Source organism: Rousettus aegyptiacus, unplaced genomic scaffold (genome assembly GCF_014176215.1).
Source record: "Rousettus aegyptiacus isolate mRouAeg1 unplaced genomic scaffold, mRouAeg1.p scaffold_m13_p_12, whole genome shotgun sequence".
Taxonomy (NCBI): domain Eukaryota; kingdom Metazoa; phylum Chordata; class Mammalia; order Chiroptera; family Pteropodidae; genus Rousettus; species Rousettus aegyptiacus.
Window position 1 is genome coordinate 16,836,259 of NW_023416287.1, and position 12,589 is coordinate 16,848,847.

Sequence of the window (12,589 nt, forward strand, 5' to 3'; positions counted from 1 at the left end):
TATCTCCCATCTTCTCCCTAGCCCTAAGCAATCAGTAATCTGCTTTCTGTTTTTATTGGTTTGCCTTTTCCGAACATTTATTATAAATGGAATTATACAATATATGATATTACTTTGTAACTGACTTCTTTCACTTACCATAATGTTTTCATAGTTCATGTTGTGGTATGTATCAGCACTTCATTCCTTTTTATTGCTTAATAATATTCCATTGCATAGATAAACCATTTTGTTTATCCATTTATCAACTGATGGACGTTTGGGTTGTTTCACCTTTTGGCTGTTATTAATAATGCTGCTATGAACAGTCATGTACAAGTTTTTCTGTGGACATATATTTTCATTTTTCTTGGGTACATGTCTAGGAGTGGAATTGTTGGGTTGTATAGTAACTGTTTAAGCTTTGAGGAAACTGTCAGACTGTTTTCTAAAGTGGCTGTACCATTTAACATTACTACTATCAGTGTATGATAATTTCAGTTTTTCCATATCCTCTCCGAAACACCTATCGGTCTTTTTGATTCTCACCATTCTAGTAGGCATGAAGTGATATCTCATGGTTTTTATTTGCATTTCCATGATCGCTAATGATGTTCAACATCTTTTCATGTGCTTATTGACCATTTGTATATCTTCTTTAGAGAAATATCTAAGAAACCACTAATTCCATCATTATTTTAACTTTTTCAAATCTCCATGTGAAGAATTAAATGTTTTTGTAGTATTTAGAATTAAAAAGTCAAAAATTTGCACCTACTGTATACAAATAACACATTTAACATTTTAATACTGCATGAGAAATATTTTTCCTTCCACTCTTGTGTTATTTTTTTTGGTAACTCCTATTTTTTCATCTTTTCTTGCTTTTCTGTGTCTCCTTATGCTTTCATTTCCTTGAACTTTTCCCTAATCCCAGACTTCTGGAGGAACTGTCCAAGATCAGGAAGAACTTAAAAGAAAATGGTTTCTTGAAATCTACCTTTCCTTCATCTTTTGCAGCACTGTGACTAATGGGGCAATCTTCAGTAGTCATCAATATTTCCATTGTAGAATCTATTGGGAAAATGAAAAACAGCTATGAGGTTGATGGAAAAGGATTTGAGTTGAAGCTCTTGCTCTATTACTTAGTAGTAGTGTGATGTTGGGAAAATTTCACATTTTGAGCCTCTAGTTTCTCATTTCTAAGTGGAAAACAATAGTGCCTACCTCACAGGTTTACTTCTCATGATCAATAAACTTAAATAGATGAATTATAAGATTAAATAAGATGAACTCTTTACATATATTTAGCATTAACTATTGAGCACTTTATGCAATTCGTTACATTTTATGGAGAAGAAAGAAAGAAAGGGAAATAAAATAGTAAAAGAAGTTAAGACTTTTTTCTCATTTTTTCTGTTATAAGTTTTCATCAGTGGATTTGTTTCATACAGGTTATATTCCCAAATAACTTCGAAACAGGAAATGGAGGAAATGTACAGGGACATCTTCCCATGATGCCGATGTCTCCTCTAATGCATCCAAGGGTCAAAGAAGTTCGGACTGATAGTGGGAATCTTCGAAGGGGTAGGTTCAACATTGGCAAAACAGTGAAAAATAACAAAGATAAATTTTTTAGAGAAAATTTTAATCGATAATATATTATTAAGAAATCTAATTTCTTCATCAGGATTTGAAATGGGGTTTAATGCTTATGTCAGCATCTTAGTGTGGCTCATTTTATGCTTTTTTAAATTAAAGTAATAAGATTTCCAATCTGATTTTGAATATAATCTATTTTTTCATTGTAATACCAATTATTACGAAAATAGTATTTTGTCCTTTCCTAAATGCTAACAACCTTTCCTAAATACTGATATAAAACTATTTAAATAAGCTAAATACCTACTTTCCAAATGTGACAAGTTATATTCTTTCTCTCTGTCCATGTCTCTATAGAAAGGTAAATATTGAAAGCAGAGCATGTAATTCTTTGGGATGCTAAGTCACTCTAATAAGTGACTTAGCCATATTCTCTTGAAAATAGTTCATTTGAGCTTTCCTAATAGGAAGATTTTAGTGCATTCTTCTGTATTTTCTCTTGTCATATTACGTGGGTCTTGAACTTTTTTTAAATCAGAATCTTTTGACCTCAAAATATCCCTGAACAAACTTCAGATGAATAAGTATTCAGCTTACATAGTAAAGCAGCTATAGATCCATTTGTGAACTATATGTGTGTGTGTGCACACATGTTTACACATGCTTTGCTTTACATGTAGTGTAAGATATAAAAATGTGTAAGCTGTTTTGTAAAACAATCTTTATAAGCAATGGAAATAATTAATTTTATGACCTTTAAAAATCTTTTCAAAACTTTAAAAATTAAAAATTCTCTATCAGTTGTTTATGTTTAGAGAAGTGAGAAAATAGTTAATATTTACTTAGTACAGTATAATTTAAAACACTGGAAACATCGAGAGTACAAATGTTTTACTTGTTATTTTAAAAACTTACAAAGAATAGTTTAAACAGTGCTTGCCACCTTCTCATATAACTTGTAATACTGAGTGAGCATTTTTTCATTGGTGAACTGGCATGTTCCTTTGTAAATTTGGATCAACTTTCAACATTTTATTCTTTGCGCTTTCAACGCTGTGAAATATCCTAGTTCCTCTGATGTTAAGTATTTGCCATCATTGCTCCGTGTTGGACATCTTTATTCTTTTTTATTCCTGCAGCTTTCCTTGTATATCAGTAAGCTTCATCCTCACACACTGCTTCTGGCTGCATATGTAACCTCTAGAACAGTGGCAGTGTCACATTGCCAGAGTCAGCTTTTCTTCTATAATTTCATTGACACTGTTTCAATTTCACTTTCATCATTATCACTATTTTGTACTTTCATCTTTTCTTTTTTTTTTTTTTTTTTTGACTATTTCTCTCTTATCTATTTTGTAAAATGTCGGGTGGTCTTATCACTGGGAGACAGGGAAGCAACACAACTCTGTGCTTTTCTGTCTGCCTAAGTTGAATAACAGATGTTCCCTGACCAGTCACCAACAGACTTTGAAAGAAGTAACATGATTGGTCACTGAACATGAGGCCTATCTGTTATTTACATAATGATTTGTGGACTGAAGGTTGTAATTTATACATTTACTCAGGCAATATACCATGGCAACTGAAATTTGAAATTTGAACTGTTTTGGTAGGGCTGTTATTAATTTAAACTGTGGTAGCGGAAATTTCTGCGTATTGGAACTGCACAAAGCATGAACTCTGTGTGTGTGTGTGTGTGTGTGTGTGTGTGTGTGTGTGTGTGTGTGAGAGAGAGAGAGAGAGACAGACAGACTGTTGAGAGAGGGTATATATCTCTCTCTCTAGCCTAGCTAGACATCTGAGAACTAAGATCATGAAGAATGGTCACCAAAATGTGATTTCCTCTAGGTGGTGGGATTTCGAGTGAGTGTTACTTTCTTCATTTTAGTTTTTGGTGTTGTTTGAATTTTTTTCAGTGTTTTTTTTTTTAATTGAGATATAAATCACATACCATAAAATTAAACCCTTTAAAGCATACAATTCAGTAGTTTTTAGAATATTCACAAGACTATACAATTATCACCATTATCTAATTCCAGAACATCTTCATTGCCCCCCAAAAGAACCCCATATCCAGTGCGAATCACTCTCCAGTTCTTCCTCTCCCAAGCCCCTGCACTGCTAATCTCCTTTTTGTCTCTATGGATTTGCCTGTTCTGGACATTTCATATAAATAGAATCATGCAATATGAGGCCTTTATAGTTGGCTTCTTTCATTTGTCATGTTTTTGAGATATATTGATGTTGCAGCATGTACCACCATTTCATTTATCTTTATGATTGAGTAATATTTTATTGTATGGATATTGTTTGTTTAATCTTTAGTTTATGGACATTTTGATTATTTTCTTTTGTTGGCTGTTATGAATAATCCTGTAATGAACATTCAGGGCAAATATTATTTTCATAATTAGAGGAAAAAGTTATTTTCTTATAAGGACTCAGACAAGGAAATTAAATAACAAAATCCTTAGAAAACGATAATATTGAGCCTTAACTCTGGGGAGAAAAAGACAATTTATTACTTTTACATTATTAAATTTTTATTGAGTGTCCACTGTAGCTTTTCCAGTATTGTGCTAGAAAAAGATATTTCAAGGGATTTATAACTAACTTCATGACTATAAGTGAGTCCTTCCTCGAAATGTCAGCTTTGAACATTCCTTGTTAGATTCAAGGACTGCCTTAGATTTCTTAGATAGATATCTAGGTAAGGCCCTGTTAAGGGCAGTGGAAGCTACAGTAGAGCTTTCCACTTGTTTACTGAGGATAAGAAGTCAGACTGCTTTCATAATTATGAAGAGATACTTATTAAATTATGACTGTTTCACCACTCACCTCAGTAGTACAAAGAACTGTCATATCATTGCCAGAGGTAATTTTTGTACCTTTTAAGTATATTTTGAAGACAGACTATATGGCTAATTACCTATCTAGTGAATGTAAAAATAAATAATGAAATGCTTTTACTTTAAAAGTATATTATATACCTGTAAAAAATAATGATTTGGGAAAGTGGGGAAGAATTGTGGAAAAAGACATAGGGCTGTAAGAGGCTAGGAAAACCTTTGCACCTAGTGGAGAGAGAAAAGAGAGAAGTTCCTATAGGATTGCACAAGAAGAGAAACGTAATTCATACCCTTACTATCTTTTTAATCAACATGCTACTGCCAACCCTCAGATTAAGGCAAGTTAAGCAGAGTCCTATCACCTTTACCCATCTTCCTCTTCTTGTAGGCTTATAAAAGATGATCTCTGTCTACTAAATTAGAAAGCTAGAGCACTGCCTTAAACTTCTCAAAGTATTTGAGTAGAAGGCAAAACTGTGAACCAAATAACTGATTTTTTTCATCTTCTAAGATGTCATTTACTAGACAAGACTGAGACACAGATGCTAATTCGACTACTACTTAAATTTAGTGGTTACCTCACCCTACCTTTGAGCTTCTACTTTACCCTTAACATTTCGCTCCTTTAATGTAGGTAGAGGTTAAAGAAACCAGAAAGATGAGCTATCATAATTTTCATATTTTATTGTAATGACTTACTTCAAACCTCTCTCTCCCACTAGACTCAATGTGAGGATAGAGGCTAAGTTTTTTACTGCCAAATCCCTACTACCTAGCATAGTAACTCAATATCTGTTTGTCGAATGAATGAGTGAACCTGATTTATTATTTTGGAATACATATCAACCTTTTATATTTGTTTTTCTCTTTATCAGATATGCAACCGTTGTCTCCAATATCTGTCCATGAACGCTACAGTTCTCCTACCGCAGGGAGTGCTAAGAGAAGACTTTTTGGGGAGGACCCCCCAAAGGAAATGGTTATGGACAGGATCATAACAGATGGAACAAAATTGAAAATTGCCCCTTCTTTAAGCATTACCACTGAAAACATATCAATTTCACCTGGGCAAAGTCTTCTAACAATGGCCACAACCATAGTAACAGAGACAACAGGACATAAAGTTACAATCCCATTGCACGGTAACATTTTAATGCATTTATTTTATGTTTTTTCTGAGGTGGATAAAGAGCTAAGAAATGCCTTACTGGATTAAATCACGTGGCCCTTCTAATCCAGAATTTTTTAATTTTAATTTTTTAGAGTGGAAGACACAGAGATTTCCCATATACCCTCTCCCCCTCATATACACACAGCCTCCCTCATCATCAGCATTCCTGCACCAGAATGGTACATTTGTTACAATTGATGAGCTGATGTTGATACATTATCATCACCCCATATCCATAGTTTATATTAGGGTTCACTCTAGATATTGTACACTCTCTGGGTTTTGACAAATGGCTAATAACACATATCAACCATTATAGTATTATACAGAATAGTTTTACTGCCCTAAAAGTCCTGTGTCCCACATTTTCTTTTAACCCTATATGTTTTTTAAAAAATTTTTGCATTTTATAATTTACTACTCTTTTTATTAGGACTTATTTTCTTATCTGAGCTTTACGAATGAATATATTGAGCAAGAATTATTTTTTTTAATTTTTTTTTTTAGTCGAGGCAACACTTGGTTGACCTCACTGATTGCAAGGACCTTGTCAGCTTACAATCCCTTTTTTTATTATTTTTTACACCTACAGCACCCCGGTCTTCCTAGATGGTCTCCCATCCAAGTACTAACCAGGCCCGACCCTGCTTAGTTTCTGAGATCAGATGGAATCAGTCTTGTTCAGGGTGGTATGGCCGTAGACAAGAATTTTTTTTTTTTAATTAAAAACATCTCAACAGCTCAAAACAAAGCAGAATATTGTTTCAGAGCAAAAATAGAAAATATGAAGGTTATAACCTAGAATTACTATTTTTGTAGCTTTCCTTTCCTTTTCTAACATATTTCTATATGAAAGAAGGAAGGAAGGAAGGAAGGAAGGAAGGAAGGAAGGAAGGAAGGAAGGAAGGAAGGAAGGAAGGAAGGAAGGAAAAAGAAAGGAAAGGGAAGGGGAAGGGGGAAAGGGAAAGGAAAGGAAAGAATAAAAAAGAGAAAAAGGAAAAGAAGGAAGAAAGAAAAGAAAAAAGAGAAAGAAAATAAATTGACAACTTTTTTGGAACATATGCAGCTTTTTGCTAAAACTGAGAACTCTTGCTTCTACATTTAGGTATTGCAAATGATGCGGGAGAGATCACACTGATACCAATTTCCATGAACACAAATCAGGACTCCAAAGTCAAAAGTCCTGTATCACTTACTGCTCAGTCATTAATTGGTGCTTCTCCAAAACAAACCTATCCAACTAAAGCACAAGAGGTACATCCAACTGGAATAAGCAGACCGAAGAGAACTGGATCCTTAGCACTCTTTTACAGAAAGGTACGTGTTTTTATAACCCCTAAAAAGATTTCATTTAGTCAGTGTGAGAAAGATTGAATAACGGAGCACCTTTAACCTTCTTTCTTGAGTGTGTGCGGTAAAACACACATAACAACCATTTTTAAGTTTACAAATAAGTGTCATTGAGAGTACATTCACATCATTGTGCAGTTTTCACTACCACCTGTCTTCAGAACATTTTTACTTTCCTAAGGTAAAATTCTGTACCCATAAAACAGTAATTCCCCATTCCTATTACTCTCCCCCACCCCCAGCCCCTGGTAATAAACATTCTATTTCTCTATGAATTTGACTACTCTAGATATCTCATATAAATAGAATCATTCAATATTTGTCCTTTTGTGAGAAGCTTATTTCATTTAACATAATATTTTCAAAGTTCATATATGTCGTAGCCTGTGTCAGAATTCCCTTAAGGCTGAATATATTCGTGTGTGTGTGTGTGTGTGTGTGTGTGTGTGTGTGTGTATCATGTTTTGTTTATCCTTTAATATGTTGATTGACATTGGGTTGTTTCTACTTTTGGGGTATTAGGAATAATGCTGCTATGAACATTGGTATATAAATATCTATTCAAGTCTCTGCTTTCAGTTCTTTTGGGTATATACCCAGAAGTAGTATAGTAATTCTAAATATGGTTTTTTGAGAAACTACCATGTTATTTTCTACAGTGACTACACCATTTTATATTCCTGCCACAATGCACAAGGGTTCCAGTTTCTCCCTATCCTTGTCAACATTTATTTTCTGTTTTTTTATTTGTTTGTTTGTTTGTTTGTTTTTAATAATAGCCACCCTAATTAGTATGAACCACAGTAGTTTTTTATTTGTGGTTTCCTAGTGATTACTGGTGTTGAGCTTCTTTTCATGGGCTTATCTTTGGAAAAATGTCTATTCAAGTCCTTTGCCTATTTCTCTTTGGAGTTTTTGGTGGTTATTGAGTTGTAGAAGTTCTTTATATATTCTGATTAATAATCCCTCATCAGATATATGATTTGGAAATACATTCTCTCATTCTATGGGTTGTCTTTTCCCTATGTTGATAGAGTATTTTGACGCACAATAGTTTTTAATTTTGATGAAGTCTGATTTATCTTTTGTTGTCATATCCAATATGACAACAGTTTTTAATTTTGATGAAGTCTGATTTATCTTTTGGTGTCATATCCAAGAAATCATTGTCCATTTCAAAGTCATGAAGCTTTTCCCCTGTGTTTTCTTCTAGCAGTTTTATAGTTTCAAAATTATATTTAGATATTTGATCCATTTAGAGTTAATTCGTATATGGTATAAGGTAGGGATCCATTTTCATTCTTTTACAGTGGAAATCCAGTTTTCTCAACACCATTATTAAAAAGACTGTTCTTTCCCCTACTGAATGGTCTTGGCAGCCTTATCAATACTCATTCAGCCATGTACATGAGGGTTTATTTTGGGACTGTCTATTCATTGGCCTCTTTATTTCTTATATACGCTAGTACCTTACAGTTTGATTACTGTAACTGTAATAAGTTTTGAAATCAAGAAATGCGAGACCTCCAACTTTGTTCTTCTTTTCCAAGATTATTTGGCTATTCATTCCCTTGAGATTTCATATAAATTTTAGGGTGGATTTTTCCATTGTTACAGAAAACATCCTTGGGGTTTTGATAGGGATTACATTGAATATGTAGATTGCTTTGAGTAGTGTTGACATCTTAACAATATAAAGTCTTCTATCTATGAATATGGAATGTTTTCTTGTTTGTTTGTATACTTTTTCATTTCTTTTAGCAATGTTTTTCAGTTTTCAGTGTATAAGTTTTGCCTCCTTCGTTAGGTTTACTCCTAGGTATTTTATTCTTTTCATGCTATTTTAATTGGAATCACTTTTTTGGGTTGTTCATTGTTAGTATTGTAGGAATGAAAGTGATTTATGTGTGTTAATTTTGTATCCTGCATCTTTGCTGGATTTGTTTATTAGTTCTAACATTTTTTTATGGATTCAAGGTTTTCTAGTTTTCTAAACATAAAATTATGTAATCTGCAAATGGAGGTAATTTTACTTATTTTCCAATTTGGATGCCTTTTATTTCTTTTTCTTACCTAATTGCTCTGGCTAGAACTTCAGGTACTACATTGAATATAAATGCTGAAATTGGGCCTCCTTGTCTTGTTCCTTAGAGGAAAAGCTTTTTGTTGTTCCACTTTGCGTACGATGTTAGCTTTGAATTTTTCAAATATGACATTTATTATGTTGAGGTAGAATCCTTCTATTCCTAGTTTGTTGACTATTTTCTATAACAAAAGGGTGTCGAATTTTGTTAAATTCTTTTTCTACTTTAATTGAGCTGATTATATTTTTTCTTCATTCTATTAATGTAGTATATTATACTAATTTTTCATATATTATTACATTCATATATTCTTACATTCCAGGAATAAATCTTGCTTGGTCATAGTGTCAGATCCTTTTAGTGTATGCTGTTGCATTCAGTTTGCCAGTATTTTGTTAAGGATTTTCGTATTACTTTTCATAAAAAATAGGGGTCTGTAGTTTTCTTTTTTTTAATAGTATCATTGTCTAACTTTGATATCAGGTAATGTACCTTTAGCCTTTTTTAAAAAACATATTTGACTTCTTAAGAGAACATTATGATCTTGGTGAGCTATGGTTTGACTCCATTTCCTTGTGTTCTTATGTAACTTTAAATAGTTGACCATCCTCTGGAATTTACTGAAACTCCATTGTGTTATGTTGCTGTAGATGGGAGTTCATTGTGGGACAAGTATATCCTAGATCTTACGGATGAGCTTAAATCACTGAAGAATCATTATAAAGATTGGCAGAATACTGTAGAGAGGCTGCATAGTTTTATCATAAATCCAGTGTGTTACCTTTTAAATTAAAATTTGAATAGTTTTCATTATAATGCCTAAATTATTTTAGTATTAGTGAAAAGGGGCTGAAAGATTTAACATAGAAATAATTTTAACTTGTCCTACCTATCTTTTACAAGCATCATCAGCTTCTGATAAGATAGACTTGTTAATCAGATATTTGTAAGCAAATATGACTCTTTAAAAAATCCCAGAACTGAAAGATAATCTCCAGTCTGCCCCACAACTAGATGGCTAGCTAGCCCATCCTTAAAAATTGTAAAGGAAAAAGAAGGCACTGGTTATACATACACACACACACACTACGGTGATTAGAGTTTAAGACTTAAAATTTTTAAGAAATTCATGATTTTTTTTCCAAATTATCTCAATGCAAATCTAAATTTATTTCCTCTAGACTTTCTTATATCTCTCATGAAACTTGCCCTTTTCTACACCTCCTGCATTCTCTACTCTGCTCCCTACCCAATCCTACCCACCTCTTGTGCCTGTCTAAGGCCCATTTCAAAAACAGTTTCAAATGCAGCATTTTCCTTATTCATTCTCTGTTTTTAATTTTCAAAATGGCAAATTACTCTCTTTGACAATGAATTTAAAATGAGCAAAAGAAAGGCTTTATTTCTCAATTTTTAATTCAAAGTTTATTTCAGAATCTAGTCTTTCTTTTCATTTAATTAGAGCCTACTTGGTATAGATTATAAGCTAGAAAAATTTTAAATGTTATATCTATAATGAATTCAGAATAACCATTCCTTGAGTTAATTGCAGCTACTACCCATTCTGAACTCAGTGTGATGCTGTTGTTTTATGCGTGAATAGAATTTACTGTGAAATTTTGTTAGAATTCCAGAATTTGTACATCTTTAAGGCAGTGGATCAGCTCTGTGAAAGACACCTAACAAGTATTACTTAATCAGATATTATTTTTACTCCTTCTAGCTAGTACTATATCTGTTATCACCTCCCATCTCAAACATAAAAGTCCTAGCATCTTTCTCACTGCTCTGACCCCAGTGGTTCCTGTTTATCTTTTGGCCAGCTGGACCAGAAACAAAACAACGGGATGCAGAAAATGATTTTACTATAAAATGAGTCATGGTTGGCTTTGAAGGCAACCACTTGTCTCTCTATCAGATTAGTGTATTGGATAACTAATATTTGTTTTTAAGCTCTAATTCATGGATTTTTTTTCTGTCAGAGATACTTTTTTGTTAGGGATGGCTTTCCTTTCTCTTTTTCATTTTTTTTCCTTCAACATTTAAATTTAAAGACAGTTTGAACAGAATAGTCTGGTTTAGAAATACTACAGCAGGGATACCAGTTCTTTGTTTTTTCTTTTTTAGTTATTCATCCCTACAGCGCCTGGTCTTCCTAGGTGGTCTCCCATCCAAGTACTGACCAGACCCGACCTTGCTTAGCTTTTGAGATCAGATATCAGGCTTGTTCAGGGTGGCATGGCCATAGGCCGTAGACCATGGCTCCACTGGGGCATGAACCCAGGACCTTCTGTGTGTAAAGCAGACATGCTAAGCACTACACTATGGAACCACGTCCAGGTTACCAGTTCTGAAAACTAAAACATAATGCTTCTGGTGTTAGAAACTATTTTAGAATCTTGCGGGACCTTTGGGGTCCTTCACATTGGTATCAATTTATATAATGACTATATATTTTAAAGGTTCAGGACATTGAACTGAATTTATTCCAGCATACTTCGAAACAACAAAAATAAAATCCTGGTATCTCATTTAACATTCCTTTCATGTGTTCATAAATATATAGGATATACGGGGAATTTTTTTTTTGATGATGATTTTTGCTTTCTGACTCATTTTTGGAGTCAGACATTTTAGTTCTCTATTTTCTGACATTTTACATTTTCTAGCAATTTTACATGAACAAAAAAAAGGTAAAGACTTGAACGCTTGAAAAATTATGTATTCATAGTGGTCAGGATGCAGATGAATTCTGCATTTTACTGTTTCTTACTTTACAAAGATGGCAGCATAGAGTAACAGATGACATCTTTTCAAAAACATTTTAAGGTAGTTTTCCAAAGAGAATTTTGCTTTAACCTACATTCTTCTGCCATAGCGGTGAACTAGTACTATATAGAATAGAAATTTTGTTAATCTTGGCCTCAAAGTCTATTAATGTTCATCATAAAACATAAATTTGAGAAATGATTTTTACTTGCTTTTTTGCATCAATGTGTTATCTTCCATCTTAGGTGTATCATTTGGCAAGTGTACGCTTACGTGATTTATGTTTAAAGCTGGATGTTTCAAATGAGTTACGAAGGAAGATATGGACGTGTTTTGAATTCACTTTAGTTCACTGCCCTGATCTAATGAAAGACAGACATTTGGATCAGCTCCTCCTTTGTGCTTTTTACATCATGGCAAAGGTAATATATAAATTGGGGTAGCTCTTTACCCCTAGTTGCCTATATTTAAAGCATCAAGTGAAAATATGTTGCACTTAATCTTCAGTTTGCCTTAAGTGTTATAAGCTAACAGTACACACCATTAGTAAATTCCAGCTACCACATCTATTCTTTGGATTCTCCATTTAATTTTATAATAATCAGCTTTCTCACTTCGTAAGAACACATTGGTCTTACAGAAGTTGGGATAGGTCTTAGAGACTATTCGTAGTAAGTAGCTCTCCACACTATTAATGTGACACTATTTCCACCCCCACCTCTGTGATACCTCTATTCTGGTATCACTTTAAAATAACACGATCATTACGTTGTAGCATTGTAGGT

At 33.3% G+C, this 12,589-nt stretch overlaps 1 protein-coding gene and 2 pseudogenes across 3 annotated transcripts in view; 1 reads left to right on the forward strand and 2 right to left on the reverse strand.

Moving 5' to 3' along the window:
• The window catches only part of RBL1 (RB transcriptional corepressor like 1), a 50,932-nt gene that overhangs the window by 22,019 nt on the left and 16,324 nt on the right, over positions 1 to 12,589 (forward strand). For all 3 annotated transcript variants that reach the window (XM_036229432.1, XM_036229433.1, XM_036229434.1), the window contains exons 14-17: positions 1,434 to 1,566; positions 5,306 to 5,572; positions 6,707 to 6,918; positions 12,050 to 12,226. In XM_036229432.1, coding sequence (XP_036085325.1) covers positions 1,434 to 1,566; positions 5,306 to 5,572; positions 6,707 to 6,918; positions 12,050 to 12,226 — 789 coding nt within the window. The remainder of the gene's footprint in view (positions 1 to 1,433; positions 1,567 to 5,305; positions 5,573 to 6,706; positions 6,919 to 12,049; positions 12,227 to 12,589) is intronic.
• Positions 6,185 to 6,304, reverse strand: LOC118610091 (annotated as a pseudogene).
• Positions 11,170 to 11,285, reverse strand: LOC118610088 (annotated as a pseudogene).